Below are 22,987 nucleotides of genomic sequence, written 5' to 3' on the forward strand. Positions count from 1 at the left end.
GTACTTAAAGCGGGCCTACAGGAAAGATGGGAAGGGACTCTTTAACAGGGAGTGTAGTGATAGGACAAGGAGTAACAGTTTTAAACTGAAAGAGGGTAGATTTAGATTAGATGTAAGGAAAAAATTCTTTACTGTGAGGGTGGTGGGACACTGGAACAGGTTGCCCAGAGAATTTGTGGATGCCCCATCCCTGGAAGTGTTCAAGGCCAGGTTAGATGGGACTTTGAGCAACATGGTCTAGTGGAAGGTGTCCCTGCCCATGGCAGGGGGTTGGAACTAGATGATCTTTAAGGTCCCTTCCAACCCAAACCATTTTATGATTCTGTTCTATGATTCTGTGAAGATTATGGACTAAAACCTGAGACAGATTGGGAAGTACAGGAAAATTATGCTCATAAATTATGGTGAATGAGCTATTTCATTAAAGCAAGACAGTGTGTGGAGAACTTACAGCACCTTAACCAGTCAATCTGTCTACAGTTTGACCTTTGTAACTGCTACTGAAATAGGCATGATCTGAAAACAGTGCAGCTAGAACTTATGTAATACAGGTGAAAAAGGACTATGGCAAGCTCCCTGAGACATAATATATGTTGGAGATACCTCTGACAGGCACTCCTCTTCTCCACAGTGCTGATACTGACTCCTAATTAAGGAACATCACTGGGAAAGGGATTGTCACTTTGTCACAAGGGATCCTTCCTGAGCCTCCATATGCAACATCAGACAACATTTCCTCACTTCTGTCACGGTGGTGTCAAAAGGTAAATGAGAAAGTTGTTCATGAATTGCTTTAAAAAAATCTTAAACCCATCATATACATGCTTCATTACTACATTTTAACTATCTTACCTGGTACAAAATAATCATTCTCTGTAAACCAGTTGTATTCTAAGTGGATTCCCAGACGAGCAGCCTTAACAGTAACCAGAAAAACTAAGTAGACAACTGAAACCGTACCTAGAAAAGACAAGAGCCAAACAAACATCATGAGGCAGTAGAAAGTATTTGTGATCTGTTTTATTCTGGCTCCATCCAGCTAGTTACCAGTAGCCCAAACACATAGGGTTGGTATTCATTCTTAAAAATACAGGCTAGTCTAAATTTTCTTTTTCTTTATTTCTTTCATAGGTCAGAGAGAAAGAATAATGCACTTGCACCCAATGGAAGCTTTCAGCATGTTTAATGTTCTCCAGATGCTGCAGTAGTGACAGTGGAAGAAGTACCCTGAAATCCCTGGTGCTGGGCAGGTAGGGAGAGCTCTAGGCAGTAACTCATTGGTTCCAGCTTCAGCTGCCAGGATTTTAATCTAACATGAGACAAAGTTGGCCACAGTACTGCAGCCATTACAACATCTATTCCGTCACTGACTTTTTGAACCCAATGGCCCAATGAGATATGAATGTTTACTGCAGTTGTGAACTTCACACTGTGAGCTAGAAACTGATAAGGGCATTTGATCACTACTGATTTAAACTTTATCTTTATCATAACCATGGATAACCTTGATCATAACACTGGATTTGCATTCCATCTCATTGGTTCAGAGGCATCCAGCAATACTCTGCACAGCTAGAGGCCTACAGGTAAGATCACAGATAGGTATAAATGCCTTGCTGTGTCTGCCTGTGGGATGGAAAGCATATGATCTTGGCTCCTGCCATTCAGAAGAGGTAAGGACAGAATAATAAGTACCTAAAAATTGAAGGAAACTGTACAACAGTAATTAAGGCTACTGCAATGCAACATCCCGGCCAACGGTACTGCTAGTCACCAGAGAACAGGCTATAGGTAAGTAAAACCAAAGAAACAGCATTTTTACAGTTTATAATACAGGTTCAGATAAGACATAATTTCTTTCTAGGAATATCTCCAAGGTTAAAAAATAAACTGAAGAAATTATAATTCAATTACACAGAGCATAGTCAAGGAATTAGGAAGATAAAAGGTTCTGTACTTGAGGATCAGCTTAATGGCTACAATATTCTGTAGTTTCCTAATGATTTAGGTTTCTGTAGGTGTAAAGATACATAAAAGTGCTCTATTAAGATTCATTTCAGCATCTCAAAAATTGCCTTCCATTTTTTCTGGTCCTATAAATGTCAAGGTTTACAAAAACTAAGGCAACTTTGAACAGCTTCTGAATTACACAATAATCTACTGAAGTTATGAGAAATTCATATTTTAATATTCAGGTTCTCAAATAAAAGAATAGTTGCCCATGATAATGTGCTGCTTTTAAAAAAAGATACAGTTATGGCTAGACCTCACTTGATCAAATATTTTCTTATTCTTAATGTTATACCTAGTCTACGTAAAAACCTTACTTTTTACACAGAGGTACTATCACTTACCCAAGTTCCTGTGTTGCATTTTCATTTAGTGGTTCCAGCAACAGCAGATCCAAGCTCTAATTAAGTGTCATACTGGAACACAGGACAAACTAGACTCTCAATTCCCTGTCCTCTACCTCCTTTACAATACATCTCCATCATCTTTCAACCTATTCTGTGATCCCCCATCCCCTTTCCTTTTCTCTTCATCATGGGCTTCAATACTATGCCCTCAGACCTCTCCTACTTCATAAACTGTGACCAACCCTACCCATCATCCATGTACTTTATCCATTTCACCAATACCACCTGCCTCAGTCTTCTACCTCAACACATGGAAGCAAGGAGGAGTCGCAATTTTTGACCTTGTAGGGTACAACAGGCCAGGGTATTGGGAGCTGGGGCAAAGCACAGCAGCAGGTTATGCTGATTGATGTTGTGATTAATTAATCAACTGATTGGCAGCAAATGACTTCAGGTCAGAAGCAATTAATCTTTGGAAGTAATTGCCTGTGTTGAATGTTTACCAGATGAGGAAGGGTATGCCTGACTGTTTGTGCCAAGGAAGTAAACATCAAATGCTGCATAGTAGTATGTGTACCACAGTCTGGGAAAATCTGTTGTAAATACATAGAACTTGTTTTCCAGGATTATCAAGTGAGTAAAAGAAAAAAAACACAGAATCATAGAATCATTTAGGTCGGAAAAGACCCTCAAGATCATCGAGTCCAACCATCATCCATGCCCACTAAACCATGTTCTGAAGTGCGTTGTCTACATGCTTTTTGAATACATCCAGGGATGGTGACTCCACCACTTCCCTGGGCAGCCTGTTCCAATACCTGAAAACCCTCTCAGTAAAGAAATTTTTCCTAATATCCAATCCAAACCTCCCCTGGCGCAACTTGAGGCCATTTCCTCTCATCCTATCACTAGTTACTTGATAGAAGAGACCAGTACCCACCTCACTACAACCTGCTTTCAGGTAGTTGTAGAGAGTGATAAGCTGTCCCCTCAGCCTCATTTTCTGCAGACTAAACAACCCCAGTTCCCTCAGCCGCTCCTCATAAGACTTGTGCTCCAGGCCCCTCACCAACTTGGTTGCCCTTCTCTGGACACACTCCAGCACCTCCATGTCTTTCCCATAGTGAGGGGCCCAAAACTGAACACAGGACTCGAGGTGCGGCCTCACCAGTGCCGAGTACAGGGGAACAATCACCTCCCTGCTCCTGCTGGCCACACCATTTCTGATGCAGGCCAGGATGCCACTGGCCTTCTTGGCCACCTGGGCACACTGCTGGCTCATATTCAGCCGGCTGTCGACCAGCACCCCCAGGTCCTTCTCTGCCGGGCAGCTTTCCAGCCACTCTTCCCTAAGCCTGTAGCACTGCATGGGGTTGTTGTGACCAAAGTGTAGGCCCCGGCACTTGGCCTTGTTGAAAGTCCTTATTAACTGTAAGACTGAAGCAAAGCAGGGTAGAAAGCCTGTAGGTGATTAACAAACCAAGCAGTGAATCACTCTGAGGCACAATATCGGCTGCCGGGAAACTACTGGAAGAGTGGCTGGAAAGCTGGCTGGTGGAAAAGGACCTGGAGGTGTTGGTTGACAGCCGGCTGAATATGAGCCAGCAGTGTGCCCAGGTGGCCAAGAAGGCCAATGGCATCCTGGCCTGCATCAGAAATAGTGTGGCCAGCAGGAGCAGGGAGGTGATTGTTCCCCTGTACTGGGCACTGGTGAGGCCGCACCTCGAGTCCTGTGTTCAGTTTTGGGCCCCTCACTACAGGAAAGACATGGAGGTGCTGGAGCGTGTCCAGAGAAGGGCAACCAAGTTGGTGAGGGGCCTGGAGCACAAGTCTTGTGAGGAGCGGCTGAGGGAACTGTGGGGTGGTTTAGCCTGGAGAAAATGAGGCTGAGGGGAGACCTTATCGCTCTCTACAACTACCCAAAGGGGGGTTGTAGTGAGGTGGGTACTGGTCTCTTCTATCAAGTAACTAGTGATAGGATGAGAGGAAATGGCCTCAAGTTGCGCCAGGGGAGGTTTGGATTGGATATTAGGAAAAATTTCTTTACTGAAAGGGTTTTCAGGTATTGGAACAGGCTGCCCAGGGAAGTGGTGGAGTCACCATCCCTGGACGTATTTAAAAGATGTGTAGATGTAGCACTTAGGGACATGGTTTAGTGGTGGACTTGGCAGTGTTATGTTAATGGTTGGACTCGATGATCTTAAAGGTCTTTCCCAACCTGAATGATTGTATTCTATGATTCTACTCATTGGAGTAGCTTTCACTGTCTTCTACACATTTTAGCCACAATGAACTAATGCTATGAAAGTATTTGTTACCTACCTAGGACATTAAACTTTGCAAAGAAGGATGGAGACTTCAGATTTAGCAGGGGCAGAAGAACAGCAATCAGGTAAAATGGTACTGTTTGTGATTTGTTCCACCACTCCTCGAAGAGTTCAAAACCAGTATTGTTGCCAGAAGAGAAGATCACACTCTTGTTCTGTGGTGGGTGACTGCTAGCAGCACTTGGACAAATGACTGGGAGAAAGGAAAAGAAAAATATCCCCAGGTGAAAATGGTTTCACTTGCATAGAATCTTCACAGCCAAGATCCTATAATTTCTGGAGTGTTCTACCTATGGGGAATAAGACCACTCAAAAGCAATGTTTGACAATTCAGTTCCTAACTTCTACTTGTTTTTTTATCAGGAGTTCAGTGCTAAGGTTTCATTGGTAGGCACCCTGCACTCTAAGCTGACAAGTGCTATGTTTTTTTCAGCCGAGCACAACAAAGATGCTATTTGTCTGACACCTGAGCTAGGGCATAGGATCAGCCTTCAAGGTGACATACCAGTAACTAGGTGTGTTCAGTGCCTACATGCATCTGCTGGAATCAAGTCATAGGAACACACCTCTGCAACTGGCTGCGTATTTAGCTTTGTAATCTGTCCCTGCACACTTCAGTAAGATCATATGAACCAAGATGCAAGCGCACCTGTGTATAGAAGAGCCTGTATTACTGTACACTGCTCTGGGAACACACAAACTAAGGATGACAAGAAAGCTACTACAACAATTGGCAGGTCTAAAACTCATGCACTGAACCAAAACATCCTGTCATCTTGGTGCCGTGCCAGGTGCAAGTACAACACTGCTAGACAAAAAAACAGAAGCAATTTATGCACCCATAGTATATGCACCCATAACACTTGCAAAAGGGAACATCTCACTGCTGTTACATGGTGGCTGATCAATGGCAGCACCTGAACAAGTGACTGGAACAAAACCAACCAACCAAAAAGATCCCTTGATAAAAATGTGTTTATTTGATTTTTGTTATAATCAGCATTTCTTTCTAACACATGCCTACAAAGTTACATGTTGAAATATGAACCTGTGTTACTGTTCTTATAATGTCTTATTTTAAATTTTGGCATCCTGCAATACTTGATAGCCTCCCTCCTACATTGGCTGCACGCCTGTTCTGTTACAAAGGCAAAGGTGTAAAAAGTGTTCTGCCAAATTTCTTGAGAGACCATTATGTTACTTCCAGTTTTCTCATTTGCTGTCTCTCCATTGCTTATAAGAGGACTGTTTCACAGACCTTGAAAAATGCTTTTGTTGTTACTGATCTCCTTGGTAGCCCTGAATGCCCTGCCAAGAGTCATTTGAGCATCTGGCAGCCATTAATTTTGTGAAGCAGCTGCTTTAAATCTTCCAGTTGCTGGAGGATGCTGTGGAATATTGTTGTCTACTTTGTCTCCAAGTTATACCCCCTGCTGCATTAACAATGGGACAGAACAGCAGAAGCAGGACAGAGCACAAGAGAAAGAGCACTGCAGCAGCTATTGGTGCCTTGCTGGTAAGGAGAAACAGGATTCAACGCTAGCTCAAATGCAAATCAACTGGTTTTCAGAATTTATTTCTCAACTCCTTTGCCTGACTCCAAGAGCTGCCCTCCAGAAACACGGCTGCAGCTAGTGTGATGTAGCTGTCTGGCTGGTACTGAAATGTTTCCCCATTCCCCTAAGCACCCAGGATACAGAAAATTTTCTGCTTTGTAACAAAGCACTACATGTTCAGTTACTATATATAGGTAGCAAGATCAGAGGCTGACAATGCCTAGCTCCTGCCTTCATTCTACGTTATTCTGCTTACTTAAGAACTTGCAACAGACCTGTCTCCATACTTGACTGCGGTTTCTTCCCTTAGTTGTGCAAATGTCAGACTCTCCACAAAACACAAGCGGATGCTCATTTAGCCCGACATTTGTTTCTTTTTGTGCTGAACATCATTAAAGCTGTTCTTATGGCATTTTTGTAATTAAGAATGTTGCTGTAGAGGTGGTGAGGAGCAAAGATGTCCCAGCCAAGATTTTAAACAGTAAACAGATCTGATGTGCCTTAACTTTAGGGTGCGAAAGATAAAATTCCTTAAGGCAATTCCTCACTGAGCAACTACTGTTAAGAGGTCTAACATTCATGGTTTTAAGGAGGATCTGTCTGGGTATACACTTGTAATTTGCTTTTTAATCCTTATTCCCACCCTCACTTACTTTTTTTTTTCTTTTCAACTATTAAGCTTTCCAAGTGTGTGGTTATTTGTGGAAGTACAAATCCCAGATAATCAGTACAAAGTACAAATCCCAGAAAATTACAGTTTTTTTAAAAAACAGGTAGTTAGAACTTATGATATACATTTTATAACTGGAATGTGGTTAGGCAAGGAAACATGATGATCTGCCTTTAAACCCCCACCCCAAACCAGGAAACAATACTAATAAGTGCTCTTACCTTTGTTACTTCCATTCGTGCCAGGAACAATATCTGTTACATTAATGTCATGCACAAAGTCTGAAAAGAAGAAAATCTTACTATCAATGCCCCAAACCTGCTGTTAGGCTTTTGTCTGTTGACTTGATAAAAATTAAGTAAGCAAATCTTTAGGAAAATGACATCAGAGGCACTTGCAATTCCCCCAACCCCAAGTGGATATTTTAAAACTTTCTTTTAGAAGTGTTTTAAAGTAGCCCCCCACTGCACTACTTTCTTCTCAGCAGCCCTGTCCTTTTATGAAGTTCCCAAGCCTCCCCTCCCAGCCGCTCATTCCTGTTTCCCCAGTACACCTCCACTTGTCCCAGCTCCTCTGTCTGCAGCGTTGTACAGTAGGTTAGTGGGGAGATGCGTCTTAAAACCAGTCTCTTTTGGGACAGAAAAAGAGTGCATGCAACTACATCCTTAGTCCAGATGGTATTATATGGAAAAAGCTTCCCCTACTAATTTTTCTAATCTTTTTCTCAGAAGAGACTCCGTGGGATGCTTTTTCCATGTTGTATTTTAAAGAAAGGTATCTCTGGAAAAAGATTTAAGTCTCACTGTCTACAGTCATCTCTAGTAGTATTTTGTTTCCAGTACACTCCTGTGCTACGTTATTGCTCTGCCACACCAGGTATTTCTTAGTTTCTGCAACTTCACCAGTATGAGAGTGTTGGATAGCAATTTCCTTATATTTATGTATATATACACACAGAAAATGCCCATCAGCGTGGAAATTTAATTAGTGTGTCTGTTGTTAAAATTTGCTTCTGCTGCATGTGGGTGTATTATGCACACAGAAAATCAACTGCGGCAGTAGACCTCAGATCTTTTTAATGCAATTAACTGCAACTTGTTTCCATAAAAAAAGTTTTGTTCCCACAAGACTTTTTTCTATTTTTTGTTTCTTCATTTTGATTTATGACACCCTGAATCACAGCTAAGTTTCTTATACTTACTGATATCAGTTCAGTTCAGCAATCAGAAGATTTAACTAAAATAATTCATCACCTCCTCACTTCACCACTGCTTTGTTTTACTAGTTAAAAAAAGTACCTAGTGTGAAGCCATCAAAAGAACTGATAGCTCTTAGAGAATTAGAGCTCTTTAGAATTAGTTATAGATGGATATCCAACCTATGTGTCCTCTGTACTTAAAAAGTGTTTTAGGACTAGCAATTGTATTTTTGGATTTATTTGTTTCATAAAACAAACACAAAACAAAAGGATGGGACACCACGTTAAAAAAAAAAAAGACAGGATATCATACTTATAGAATCATTTAGGTTGGAAAAGACCTTCAAGATCATTGAGTCCAACCATTAACCATGCCCACTAAACCATGTCCTGAAGTACCCTGTCCACTCGCTTTTTGAATATCTCCAGGGATGGTGACTCAACCACTTCCCTGGGCAGCCCATTCCAAAGTTTGACAACCCCCTCAGTAAAAAAATTTTTCCTAATATCTAACCTAAATCTCCCTTGCCTCAACTTGAGGCCATTTGCCCTTGTCCTATCTCCAGCCACCTGACAGAAGAGACCAGCACCCACCTCACTACAACCCCCCTTCAGGTAGTTGTAGAGAGCGATAAGGTCTCTCCTCAGCCTCCTCTTCTCCAGGCTAAACAACACCAGCTCCCTCAGCTGCTCCTCATAAGACTTGTGCTCCAGGCCCCTCACCAACTTGGCTGCCCTTCTCTGAACACAACTCCAGCACCTCCAAGTCTTTCCTGTAGTGAGGGGCCCAAAACTGAACACAGGACTCGAGGTGCGACCTCACCAGTGCCGAGTACAGGGGAACAACCACCTCCCTGCTCCTGCTGGCCACACTATTTCTGATACAGGCCAGGATGCCGTTGGCCTTCTTGGCCACCTGGGCACACTGCTGGCTCATATTCAGCCGGCTGTCGACCAGCACCCCCAGGTCCTTCTCTGCCGGGCAGCTTTCCAGCCACTCTTCCCCAAGCCTGTAGCGCTGCATGGGGTTGTTGTGACCCAAAGGCAGGACCCTGCACTTGGCCTTGTTGAACCTCATACAATTGGCCTCAGCCCATCGATCCAGCCTGTCCAGATCCCTCTGTAGAGCCTCCCTACCCTCAAGCAGATCGACCCTGCCTCCCAACTTGGTGTCGTCTGCAAACTTGCCGAGGGTGCACTCAAACTTGCTGAGGGTGCACTCAAACTGGCTTACAGTTCTTGCATTCTTTGTGTACTACTAATTTCTAGACTATCCTCCCTTAGGAAATAAATTTGTTCCCACCTAAATTGTGTGTGCAGATTTTTTAAAAAGTCATCTGAATGTACAAGAAATACAGTAGCCTGCTTAGAATAACTTAGAAACGCATGGCTGGAAGATGCCATTGTGTCAAACCTACATCCTATTACCCATTTTACAACTTAGTAATTAAGTAGCCACAATGAAAGTTAGGATAAGAATCCAATGATTAAAGTTATCACAGAGCAAACAACTTAAATAAGAACCCCTAACAAATATAGGTAAATGATAAAAGAACATGCCAATCTAAGGGAAAAGCAGGACTTCTTTCCTAGAAAAGGAACTGTTTCAATCATTCTGAAGTTTGCTTATTAGAATTAGGAGTTATTTGGTTAAGAATAATTTAGGATTAAAGTGCTAACCTTATTAAAAAAACCCAAAGTCTAAAATGAAATGGCCTTAACAACGTATGAATTAGGTCAGCTGTAAAATATACCAGTCATTAACCAATAAAGTATGTCCTTCAGGGATGGTGGGAACTCTAATTAAACATTGTTTAAGAGGTATAAATGTCTGTGCTGTTATTTGCCTCAAAGATTTGTTAATTACTTTCAAAACAGAAACTCTTAAATCTTAGTTGTTCTGTTCAACGCTATGAGTCAGATTTTCAAAGCTCTCAATTCCAACATTTATTCCCACAACTCTACATACCTAATTGATTGTATCCACAAAAGCTTGTGTGTCTGTGCACGTACAAGGGTGTAAATAACCAATGTTTTCTTTTGTAGCAACGCCAGACTAAGAATTGTTCTTACACTCTGCTACAGTTCATCGTTCCTTCAGGGACGCTTGCAAGAACCTTCTATATGGCAGCACTCTAAGTGTGCTTGTTGAAATCTAGAATGAAACTAGATTTTTTTTCCATTAATCTGGATCATTGCAACAGCCTAGCCTATTATGTGGCTGTTCAAATAGTTACACCCATGCAAACAAGGAGGGAGTGAAAATACAAAGTGGAAACAAGCAACCAGGTTTGGGTTGTTTAAACTACACCAAGAAGCCTCATTACTGACATGCAAATCAGGTAATTGGTACTTTGCCTTTGATTAAAACCACACTTCAAGAGAGAAACTGACAAACTGACTTTGAAAACATACATGACTGTGCCCATAATCACACACATAGTTACTTATTCTCACTTGACTTTTCATGCAAAGTAACAGAAAAATGAAGATTAAGTAAATGGACAATTCTTTTTCAGTATACAGCAAAGTCTTGATCTTTCCACAACATAGCTGTAAAATTTAACCAAAAATGTATACTTACTGTATATAAACCTTCCTGTGTTGAACAGAAAGTTGGACATAAGCACCCAATAAACAACCATGGCTCCAACAAGCGATACCATAGAAAATAAGAGGCTTGACCATTGACCAAAGGATCCAAAGTAATACTTGCAAACATCTGGAAATTCCCAGTTTGAGGTATCTATTAAAGCTGAAGAAGATACAAAACCCAGAAGCATATTTAAACAAAATGTTATATTAGAGTCAGTAGAACTCTTCATGACAGTATGTGTTCTTGTTTCAGAGTACTCTTGACAGAAATTCACAGTGCTTCCAAGGGCTAAGAAGATTGCTGTTAACTTTAAATTTGAACATTCATAAGGCCTTTGAAGGAGCCTGAAGTGGTAGAGGCTTTTATTGTGGCTATACTACTACTTTGAGTACTTCCAGAAGCACTGGAATAAGACATGGTGACAAAAATGCAGCCATGCATTTGCAGCTAAAGGCTTTTGCATGAGGTATGGCAAAGTAGGCCAGACCATGAACTAGTCCTCAACAATGCCCTGAAATGAGCTGTCACAAACTGGAGGTCTTAACTGCCTTTATCTGAGCAAGTGAGGGGTTAGTTTATGCATAAAAGCACCAACTACAAAAGCTGCAAGATGAGTTTTGAACAATAAAAGTACATTCAAAGTAGAACTACTGTCATTGAGGCAATTGTCCATAAATTGCTTCCGACATAATATACATAAATATTAGGGTAGTACAGACATACAACACAAGTGGATGCAGCTACAGCCCATGCTGTTCCACTGCAGAACATGATCAGAAATACAGGTAGAGAACTGGACAGTGTTTATGGAGCAGAAGGGAAGCCTCTAACTCTGCAAGTCCCCAAACGCTTAGTAAGTGAACATTTGAAACGGTGCTTGCTAAGAGTTTGGGTTTGGCTATAATACTTAGGTTCCAGAGAACTGAAGGACCATCTAATAGGGGAAGACAGATATTTAGGTGACAGAGCTTAGATCAGACTACAAAAGTAGGGAGACATTCAAAGGAACAGCTTTTATTTGCAGGTCAGATCTAACATATACTAAAGATACAGACAAACTATGAATCTATTAGATCTCTGTATTTCACACTTCATGGAAATATCTGCGTTATGAAGCTTTGTATTTCTTACGTATCATTTTCCGTGATTTCACAACTCTGTAGCAGCAATAAAGAGTCAAAATGCCCATCAGTAAGATGAGAATGATTCCAGAAGTAAAGCCTGCCTGTTAAGAGGGAGAAATACATTTTACTTTATCAGTAACACTACAGAAAAATGAAGAGCAAGCCATGTTGCCAAAACCAATTTCATACACATACACTTTTAATAGTTCTACCTGTTTTATTCCCCATGGGATACTTAATATAGATGTACCCATCATTGTATTCCATATCATAAATCTAGGAAGAAAAGAAAAAAGCCAGTGAATAATTTAAGAAGCACTCTTACTTCATACTACCCTCTTAGCTACAACAGTTATGCATACAATATAGAACATTCACTAATAATGCATTTTCTGGCTAATATATGGCAAGGTGCTTAACATACATTGTCACTACACTGGAGTTTTTACCATAGCCATCTGTGCAACTGTCAACTTTAAAAGCAGTTCCTAATGGACTGTACACGTAGATTTCATCAGGAGCTGGAAGTACATGATCAGGAGCAATCTAACAAATAGGTAAAAAAAAAAAAAAGACTTATTAGTAACACCAAAGTAACTATTGTCCCAAATACAGCAAGCCAACTGTTGTAAATCACAAAATCTTTCAATGAAAAGTGCATTAAAAAAAAAGGTTGCTCTACATTAATTTTCTCCCCATGAGAAAAAAACAGTTGATAGGATTTTTCGCTAGACAGCAGAAAACCAGATTTTTCTTCTACAAAATGTAACATACTACGCACAGACTATATTAGTTCAATCATTGCAGCTGACCGCTGCTTAAATCTTCTTATAGATGGGAGAAATGAGTACACACATTTGAGCAGCCTGGACCACTGTTAAAAAAATTCAAGCTGTTTGTCTGTTTTCTGTGGATGGTGAAGGCATTGCACAAAAAGTCAATCACAACTTGTGATAACACAAGACTTACTAAGGCACTCAGCTACTAGATATTTACCTCAAAGCAAGCTGCAGAGCAATCTTCCCCCTACCTTTATTCGTGCTTCTTTTATAAACCTTGGCTGTGGAAGACCCAACATGCCAGACACCACTCAGTTAATCTGGCCCTGTCTTTGCCTTACCAATGCCCTGTCTGCAGGAGACGTGAGCCTGCTGTAGTAATGAATTCGCTTATTCATTGCTGAAGCTTCATCAGTGACTCTTTGCGTGTCATCGTTCACACTGACTATGTTTGTAGGCTCCACATGAAATGGTCTAAAGGAGGGAAAAAAAAAAGAAAGAAAAGGAAAACCCTTAAAACCCTAGAAGACAAGAGCTAACATACAACTCAGAAAACAGCTTAGCATCACTCAGGATGAGTCCGTCATTCACTGACACAAAGCAAATGCAAAAATGTCACTGCCATAAGGTAAGCTGCCATCCATGAAAGAATCATGTGTTTGTATCATCCACTTTAAAAATGGCCTCTTGTGCAGATTCTGTGGGGCAACATAACATCAAAATTCAGACCTAATATCCAGTCTATTAGTTCTCAACAATGAGTCACACCAGAACTACATGTTAAATAAGCTTGGCCAAGCTTATTAGTGCCTTTAACCAGTGTTGCCAGAACTACTGATGAGGAACAGAGGTAGAAACAGAAAGTGTGAGAATGCAGAAGCAGAAAAGAGACAAAGAGAGAAACGAGTGGTGGTAATGAGGACTACCTATGAAAAGAGGCTAGGAACTACTAAGCTACCCCAAAACACTGTAGGAAATTGTGTTTAATGGGGAAGGAACCAAGCCCAAGTAAGTCCTTGTGCTCATACTGTTTTTAAGCCAATGCAACCAGGAATGGAATTTGTCACAGAACATGAAACAACAGATGCCCACTCGCAGTTCTGAGCTACTTCAAGACTTCCTTTCAGATTAGGGTAATCACAGAGAACAGGACTGTCAGCAACAGAAGTCCTATGTCTCTCATACAGAGATGTACAGAATACAGGCGGTCTCCCTTACCTCTTCCCCAGATGAGTTAGACTGCAGGCATAGTCACAGCCACTAAAGGAGAAAGCAGCCACACCACATGCCCCTTGTTTTCTCTACACACACATAGGTACAGAGCAAGCAGAATGAAAACTGCTCCTGGAGTTTCAACACAACAAAAATCGGCTTCTCGCAAAGGGCGCTACCAGAGATATGCAATGCAAGCAAGATATTGCAAAGATTTTTTTTTTTAATCAAGTGTCATTTCCTTCCATATAGGCATACTGTACTATTGCCTAAATGCGACATTCACTCCTAGCACTGACAGGCTAATTTCTCACCTAAGAGTGGAGATACTGGTGGCCTATAAGCCTTGATATAGGGTTTTGGGTTTTTTTCCCTTTCACCAGTGCTTTTAATTTCTAAAGCAATCTCATCAGCTTTCTGATCTTCTTCTTCCAGGTTGATATTTAAATCACTCAGAAACAAGAACTAGCCCCAAACCAGAACCCACAAAAATACAGATTCCAACAAGTTTCAGGCTACCAAGAGCAGAAATTAGGTCAGCAATAAACCCATGCCATTTTTCCTGTAATACAAGCAGAGCCTATTTGAATTGACTGTTTTTCAATACCCATTTCTGGCTCTGACTACAAAGGAACTTGGTCAATCCCTCCTGCCCCAGCTCTCAATACTGTGACAAAGGTCCCATTCTCTTTCCCAGTGAATCATTAAGCATTTGCACCATGGCACCACCTTTCATCTGGAAGGAAGAAAAGGAATACAGCTCTGAAGCTGGTTGTTATATCTTTGGAAGACATGAAGGTAGGTCCTTATTCCTGTGTGCTTAAGGGGACACAGCAGGCAAGATTATTTATGGGACTAATAAAAACTGACAAAAGTGGAAAACAGAGAAAAATAACTTCCTTCTCCACAAATTCATTCTTTCATCTTAGACTTCATTAATTCTTGCATCTTCCTTCATCATGGAAAAAACTGCTTAGGCTTACTAAGCCATTTCCCACTCACTGAAATGAAAGTGAACACATTTTCAATTTTTAAAGCATTCTCAACTGACTCTTCTTTTCCATGTCTATGACATAAAGGGGGAAATTCCCATTTTGTGTGTGGACTTCTGTGGTGTTCTCATAAACAATTAAGAGAGATACCGCAATTAAACAGGAATACATTTTAAGCAATAGCTTTATTACTCAAGGCAGAGGCACACAGGGCTAACTAATTCCATAGGTTCGTAACGTACAAAAATACACATGGACTGTCAGCTCTAAAGGACTTCACTTGTTTTAGCTTAAAATTTATTGGGCTGATCCAATCATTGGACACTCCTAAAAAATATTTCATTAGAAGACCTGTAAAATAAAGACTGTTGTTATGAAAACAGGAAATGTAATAAGTTTAAATCCCTCCCCACCTCCAGTCAGCTCTCTGCTGTTTTCTTTTTGGAGCACTAACACACAAATTATATTTAGAACATGAAAAGTATGTGTTTTGCTGATTTTACAGCAGCTGCATAGTGTGAAGAGCTTCATGAGGACTACCTCTTTTCCCATCTCCAGTTAATATTATTAGTACATCCCCATAAACTTCTACTGCTACTGTCAAAAAATTACACTGAGACACTTGCTTCAAAGCGAGCAGATCTGTGGCAAAGATTTCCTTCAAAATGGTGTTCAACAACTGCTGACATTGATGTCAAAGAAAATTCTTTCAGACTGGAAGACAGTGGGAGATTATTGTTTAAAGCAATTCAAATTAAAGCCATGGATGATATTAAAATTAAAATAACAGAAAACATGAATACAACATCCTATTTTATGGGGAAAGCAGTGTTATTATTAGTCAACGACCAAACAAATATCAAGAAAAAGTTTCAGGTATAGCAAAAAACCTATCTCTCCATAGGCAAGAAATTCTTTAGAGAAAGGTATTTCATTTTCTTCAGTATTATGAAGAGAGTCTGGATTGAACAAGCAATTTATGGTCCAGCACAAAACAGAAGGGTATGATCCAGAATCTAATCTATGGGTAAGGAAAAAAAGACTAAACAACCCCAAAGAAATTCTGTGTATCTGTTGCTGCTGCTTCCTGCCTGGACGGCTGCACATGTTTAATGCTGCCAGTACTTGGGCTACTTCGCCTCTTGATCCCTTCTGGTGCACATCTGTTGAGAATGAAAATTATCTAAAGCAACAATTAATTTTCTTTTTCTTAGGGTACCATTGCACTGCTAGTCTTACTGAGCAAGTAACTACACTAAAATAGACTGTCCACCCATCAGTTTTACAGTTATTAGAGATCTCTTTGAAACATCAGTCTGACTTGGAAGCTATATGGGCAGGCTGGGGTGCAACCTTCCTCCCTGATCTCCACTAGGGAGATCTCCACATTTCCCAGCCCTCAGCTATACCTAGATCAAAGACTGGTTGTTGGGCATACTCAGACAGAAGTCTGAGAAGCTCTCAAAGAAGTTTCCAAAGACTGAGATTTTCAAAGCGCAAAGCAAGTAGGATATAATCTGGGGTGTATTTTGGAAAACTCTCTTTAGGGACCTTAAGTCTGGCAGACTAGCACTCTGTAACATGCAAGCATCAGCAGCTGCAACAGATTCCTAGAAAACTTTCTGATTTATACAGGCAATCACATTATATCTCTCACGTGGCAAAATGATTATGAAAAGGATATGGGACAATGTGATCTGGGAAGGGGAGAGGTTACATGACCGGAGGGTGTGACTATCAATGCAAAACAGCGCAGACAATTTCCATGCATTGAGATAAGACTATAGCGTCCAAATGAATTCATTATATCCATACTAAAAAACACAATTACAATTTATATTTCAATAGCTAGCCTGAAAAACAATGCTCTTTTAACCAAGGCAAACACACCAGTAAAACACAGCTGTTTTCTACAGTACAATGAGTATGGACAAGATGCAAGATCTCATGCAGGAGGTCCACACCTCCCATACACTACACCCTGCAGATGTACTTCAGAAGGCATTCCCAGAAAACCTGCAGCTACACTCACCTGCTAGTTATTTCTCACTCACACAAAGGGACAGTTAATAAGAATTCTAGTGCTGGTCCAGGAAAAGAGAGAAGAGGGCTTCTGTCCAAACTTCCTCACATTATGAACTTCAGCAGCAATTTTTGCAAGCAAAGAAAATGAAAAGAGATGCTCATGATTAAAGCTGTTTCCAAATACTGTGCTAGGCAAAGTTCAAGTGTTGGATTTGGAGGGTTAGGGGGAACAGCACAACAGGAAAATTTGTTTGGCAAACTACATACAATCTTGCAACTGCTAGCATCCATCAGGGTGCTACAACTTTTTTCTGGGTATTTTCAGCAATGTACCACATCTTGCAGAGCAATGAAGCAGTATGACGAATACTTACCCTAAGAAGTTTTAAACCAAATAATACTGTTTTCCAAGTACCTTTGCTGAAATATTTTTAAACAACAAACAACTGGTTCTGGACATCTGATCAAAAGTAGTTTTCTGAGTTTTGAGCTGTGACAATATAATGCAATTTTTTGTGTCAGTGCACCTTTTGGCTTTATATGATGGTATTAATGACTTCAAATCAGACAAACTTTTCATATTTAAATAAATAAGAGAAAACCTTCTTTATAGAATGCTTAACAATTTGTTTCCTCTCCTCCAAAAAGACCACAAGGAGCCACTTTAGCTTACTGCACAGCTTGCTTTGACACCTGACATCGATCAGTTACTTTTCAGGGATGCAATAGGATTATTACACAGAAATAAAACTAGTAAATTCCTATGGCTTTATTGTTTTACTGAGTCACCAAATTATTATAGGAATGCTGTACATGGCACAGGAGAAACTAAGGAGTAAAACTGATTCATTATCATGGAAATTAAAGTAAGGAGAAAAAGTAATAAGAAGACAACTATACTCATCAGTTGCTATTTCTTAATCAGGAACTGTCTATCTGCATAGGAACATTACAGATGTCAGTGTGCTTCTCTTAAAGAAACCTGTTACAAAGAATTCCACAACTGACCTGATTTTTACTTCCTAAGCTGTCTGAATTTACTTAAGCATTGTAAACAGTACACTTACAGTTTATCCTATAAGACTTTTATTCTCTTGGCAATACATTTTACTTAAACTTCTTCCACATTCACATCACCATTGTCATTATAATGATTACAGCATGACCATGCAAGTATCTTAAAATGCTGGATGCAGAACCAAAATAACCTTTCAGAGCACAATACTAAGCCACCTGTGTTGCTCACGGAATACACATTTTAGCAAATAATCACAAGCTTTACCATACCACATTTCAAGCACTGTTCCCTCTTCTGTGTCAAAGGCAAAGCTATTCTACTCTTCTCTTACAAAGAAGTATGAAGGTTCTTAATTAAGAAGGTTCTAATTCTTCCCAGTTAGGAAGTAGTAATATCAGGAATTAGTAGAAATGTTAGCAACACAGGAAAATGAAAAACAGGCAATGGAGTCAAAAGACCACAGGGGTGTGGAGCTATAAAAGCATAATGAATGCAGCAACAGTAGCCTTGCACAGGTAAGTCCTGACCATTGTCTACCATTTTGCAAGTTAAATGAACTTTGAAAATAAAAGGGAACCAACCACTTCTGCATGAAAAAGGCTTCTCTGACTCTCCTCTACAGACACTGTTTAATTTATAACTGTTTAACTTCACCTACTGATCTCTTCAACATCGTGTGAGAACACTAAGGGACTTCAAAAAGAATAGAAAAAGGAAGGTTTGATCCCCCTTTAGCAGGGGGCATTGCCCAGTTTTTTCATATGCAAAACAACCAACACAAAACATCATTTGTTTCTCTCAAGGTTCAAGTATTCCTGAAGACAATTGCAGTATCTGTTGACAATAAATAAAGAGCAGTCAGAAGAAAAAAAGAAACTCCCTCTCTTGCATACAATAATCATCAATAAGCCATTGCATCAATGACATTCTAGTTTTTAAAGGGACCTACAAAATGGGCAAAACACACCTGATACGGTGTAATTCAGGTCTCTGTGGACGAACAATAACATCCTCTTCAAAAGGATTAAAACTGGCTTTATATTTTCCCCAAATTAGCAAAAGAATACTAGACTAAATAATTTACAATTCTAAAAAACAATTAACTTATTGTTCTTATGTAAACACTAAAAAGCACGCCTTTCAAAAATCCCAAATCCTCCAAGCTGTTAAGAAAACCAAATAACTATGTAAATGCCGTCAAATCTCAAACAACCCAAACAAAAGAACAGAACAGCACTAAGACAGACAAACAGCAATTATAAGCAAATCACACAAAACACTTCAAGAGCTATCTCAATCAAAGCAAAATGACCACCTACCAACGTCTGATCAGGTTTCTGAATAGCGAGTTAAAAAAAGGAGCAAACTAAGCAGAGCAAATCAGGTACTATTGCACTTGCACTGTTTGGTACTTTTACGCATGAGAAACCTCCCTCCCTGGAGCTGCTACTCCCTAAAGCTCTAATGAAGAAGCCCTTCAAATGTGCCCACTGTTCTGACCACAACAGACACAGACCCTGATGGCCTGCTCCTCCTCATTCCTTCTTCTAAAACTGCGGCTGCCTCTTCCAATACACACACGTGGAGTTCAACATTGATTTCCAGGACTTCCTGTTATCCCAGCGCTCATGCCCTTCGTCTTTGTGCCTCTGCATGCTTGGAAGGCAAACGATTAAGCTGTAGAAAATGGGAGAATGAACTCAGGGGACGAGCAGTAAGGACAAAGTGGATGGATCTGCAAAGCTGGAGGTTGTGGAGGTGGGAACACAATCCAAGTACATGCTTCTGCTTTTGGGGCGGGAACCAAATGCCACATGCTATATGACCTCTTATGAAGCTGAGTCTCCAAACTTAAGAAATCACAAGAAAAAAAAAAAACACACAACGAGGAAACAATACCTAACCTCAGTTTTGAAAAGCAGATCTTGACATTTTGATATATCACCAAGGTGTAAACTTCTGTCGTTGCTACTGCATCACCACACCACCTGAAACCCAGTGCTTCTCAAACAGAAAACATACTTCCTCCAACACAGGGAGCTCCTAAAAGCCATATAAATTAGCAGTCGCCTTTTGCCAGGAGGGCCCTGAGCAGCTCAGACACTCCTCAGAAAGAAGATAAAGCAAGAATTCATAGTCATTTTGCACATTTCCTTTTCCCACCTGAAAGTACTCTACCATTTCCTAACCTTTATACACACAATTCTGTATGCTCCTACACCTGTGCTCCATTTGTTCCCCTGGGCTCACTCAGACACTTACCTTCCTGCCTTTGCTCCCAGAGAAAAAGAAAGATTGCTTAGCCCCTGGCTAAGGTTTAAGAAGGCTTTCGTGGTTTTCCAAAGCTGCAGATTGAGACAGCAGCAAAATGCTATTATCAAGAATATTTTTTTTGCTGAAGTGGGCCCCAACAAGAGGATTTTGTATACAACAGTGCCATCTTTAGTTCCTTCAGGAAAACTGCTTTACTGAAATATGAAGCTGGATGCAAAGGGAAAAATAAGAACCTTAAACAGGGTCCAAGAGGTACCACAGGGCTATTCCTTCGCCTAGAAATGCAGAGCAGGTGCCTCCAGCTAGCATCAGAAAGGCAGTGCCCACTCTGATCTCCAATTTGGTTCCATGACCAGCTCACAGAAATCTGCAACAGCAGAGGAAGTCTCCCACTCCAACCTCCTTGGGGGAACAGAGCTGTTAAACTCTAAGAAAACATGCAAAATAACCACTTAGCTAGATATGTGTTATTTTCACAAGCATGGCAAAAGGCTGGGCTGATGAATTTTTCATATTTGCTCAATCTCAAAAAATACTACCTTCTTCTTCTTAACGGCAGCAAAGGTCGCTCAATTCCCTCAGCACTAGCAAATAATGTATTTTTCCAGCATCACTTGCAGAATGCATACAGAGCCACTTACACATACTGGCAGCCATTTATCTACACCATCTGGCAAGCCTTCTTGCATAGTCTCAACATTTCAGTTTGTTGCGCTAAATAAAAACCATCATGCCTCAGCATACACACGATATTCCGTGTCTGAAGAGCACTTTAAAAGCCACACGCCAAGTTCTTATTAGATCACTCACTCTGAAGTGATGTCAACAGAAGAGTCTTATCCTTATAAACAAAACACAATAAGAACATCTGTTCACCCGGTGCTTGGAAATAATATCATATAGAGACAAAGTAGGAACTGTTTGTACTCAGATCCTGGTTTCCAAATGTTCATCTTCTGTCTTTGTAGGATTCTGTCGCTAAAAGCAAAGATTAAACAACTAATTGCTATATAATCATTCTGTAGGTTCGGCCTTCCTCATACCTTTTGCACTTAAAGTCTTCTGGATTAAACTGTATATTCATGATTCCATAATTGCTTTCATCGCCTCCGACAGGAACCAAGAGAGGTTTGGTATCCTCTTCCATATTTGGTGAATGCGCCACCTCCTTCTAGATTCTGTCAGTTATTCTGACCTAAAAAAAAGGAAACAAGGCAACCGCAGGTAAGTAAAACTGTGTCCCTGCTATGAATTTAACATTAGCAGAGTCCCACAGCGTCAGAAGCTCCTGGGATGAAAAGCACCAGAAAATCCCTTCTATTTGCCACTTGGTAATTCTCATTCCATAATGTAAACATCACAGGGCAAGTACAGCGGGGACAGTATTTTTTACAACACACTATCCATTTAAGTAAAGTGCTCAATGTACAATTGTGCTCTGAATCTCTTTTAGCACTGCAAGAGGCAATATAAATTAAAGGAATATGATGGATGGTGTTGTTTATATTGGGACTGAAACAGGTTTGTAAAAAGTAAGGCTAGGAATCTGAATTTCCTTTGAGCTACCACAGCTAAGAATCGAGTCCACTGTGTGCAAATTAACATGAAATATATTCATATATAGGTCTTACCTTCTTGCTTTCAAGGCATGGGACTCCTTTTCTTACTGCTCCACTGTAAGACCAGTGTGATTTTTAAAGAAGCTGTCTTTCCAATTTGCAACAGCAGAGCCAAGAACAATTTATTAGTTATTAGAGACTATTGTTTCACTAAATTATTTCAAACTTTGCAGCAGGCACATATGCAGTTTTCCAGTATATTTCCCAGAATAAAGATCAGATTATTGCAGTCTACTGTGTCCAGGCTCTTTGAATTAAAGGCAATAAATGGTTTAATAACACATTCATAATAATGTATTATATGCATTCAGAGCACTCCTGGCCAAACAATGGGGAGCAGATCACTTTTAAGATTATGGATTTCCACTTGGACTGAGTTAGTCCTCACATGGGACTTGCTGTGATCTCGTGTGCAGATGAATTAATGTAACAGCTTTAACAGCTCTCACCCCTGCTACCTCCTGAAGAATTCCTCAGCCAGGACTACTTCTTCAAACACATGGTAGAAGTATCTGCTCTTTCGGTGGAACTGTTTCCTGATGCTTTAGAATGTTCGACAGGCTGACAGAAAGAGATGAGAACCAGAGCTGGCACAATATAAGGAAGAATGGCACTGCATGTTTGAAACCTGGGGTGGTGATGGAGGAAGGTAGGATAGGAAGAATGAGGTGTGTATCATCCTCCTGTATCCTCAGGGAAATACACTGTAAAGGCCCAATCCCCAAAACTACATCAACCTAAGTTAAGCACTGCTTCTATCCCTTCCTAGCTGTATGTTGCAAAGTCTCTCATTAGCTCATCCTGCCTCAGGCAAAAAAACCCAAAGAATCTGAAGGAGAGGATGAAAAAGGAAGGAAAGTTAGCAGTTTTCAACCATGTTGACTCTCTGAGGTTCAAACAATTGCTAAAGGAGGAGTGGGAAAACACTGAAGGAGCGCATGGCTGGGACTGCAGAAGCACTAAGTCTGGCTCAACCTGCTGAGGAGGTGCGTTTTAGATGACAGGGACACGCTCCCCCTCTCCCTCCCCGCCCCCGGTGTGCTGTGCACAGGTAATGGCTCTCTGCTCTCCAGGGGAGGGGACCACTGGAGGCTCCAGTTCATGGAAATGCTACTGAAAGCACTAGTCCTGCCCTTGACAGTTCAAGGGCATTTGTGTGATCCCACACTAAACGGGACTGGGAAGACTGATCGGGATGAAAATTAACCATTCTTTCCCTTGCTTTAAATCCAAAGCTTGG

The 22,987-nt window shown here is 40.6% G+C and overlaps 1 protein-coding gene across 6 annotated transcripts in view; it reads right to left on the bottom strand.

Annotated features, from left to right (window-relative positions):
• SLC38A9 (solute carrier family 38 member 9) overlaps positions 1-22,987 on the bottom strand; it is a 55,208-nt gene that overhangs the window by 24,491 nt on the left and 7,730 nt on the right. For 5 of the 6 annotated variants that reach the window (XM_069776984.1, XM_069776985.1, XM_069776987.1 and 2 more), the window contains 9 exons: positions 21,172-21,323; positions 12,949-13,081; positions 12,253-12,374; positions 12,041-12,104; positions 11,836-11,929; positions 10,693-10,863; positions 7,132-7,191; positions 4,680-4,877; positions 853-960 (listed from right to left, as the gene is read on the bottom strand). In XM_069776984.1, the coding sequence (XP_069633085.1) occupies positions 853-960; positions 4,680-4,877; positions 7,132-7,191; positions 10,693-10,863; positions 11,836-11,929; positions 12,041-12,104; positions 12,253-12,374; positions 12,949-13,081; positions 21,172-21,275 (1,054 nt within the window). In that variant the 5' untranslated portion in view covers positions 21,276-21,323. Of the gene's footprint in view, positions 1-852; positions 961-4,679; positions 4,878-7,131; positions 7,192-10,692; positions 10,864-11,835; positions 11,930-12,040; positions 12,105-12,252; positions 12,375-12,948; positions 13,084-21,171; positions 21,324-22,987 lie in introns of those variants that run through there. The other variant, XM_069776989.1, reaches the window with a different exon arrangement.

The sequence above is a fragment of the Haliaeetus albicilla genome, chromosome Z, assembly GCF_947461875.1.
Source record: "Haliaeetus albicilla chromosome Z, bHalAlb1.1, whole genome shotgun sequence".
NCBI lineage: Eukaryota > Metazoa > Chordata > Aves > Accipitriformes > Accipitridae > Haliaeetus > Haliaeetus albicilla.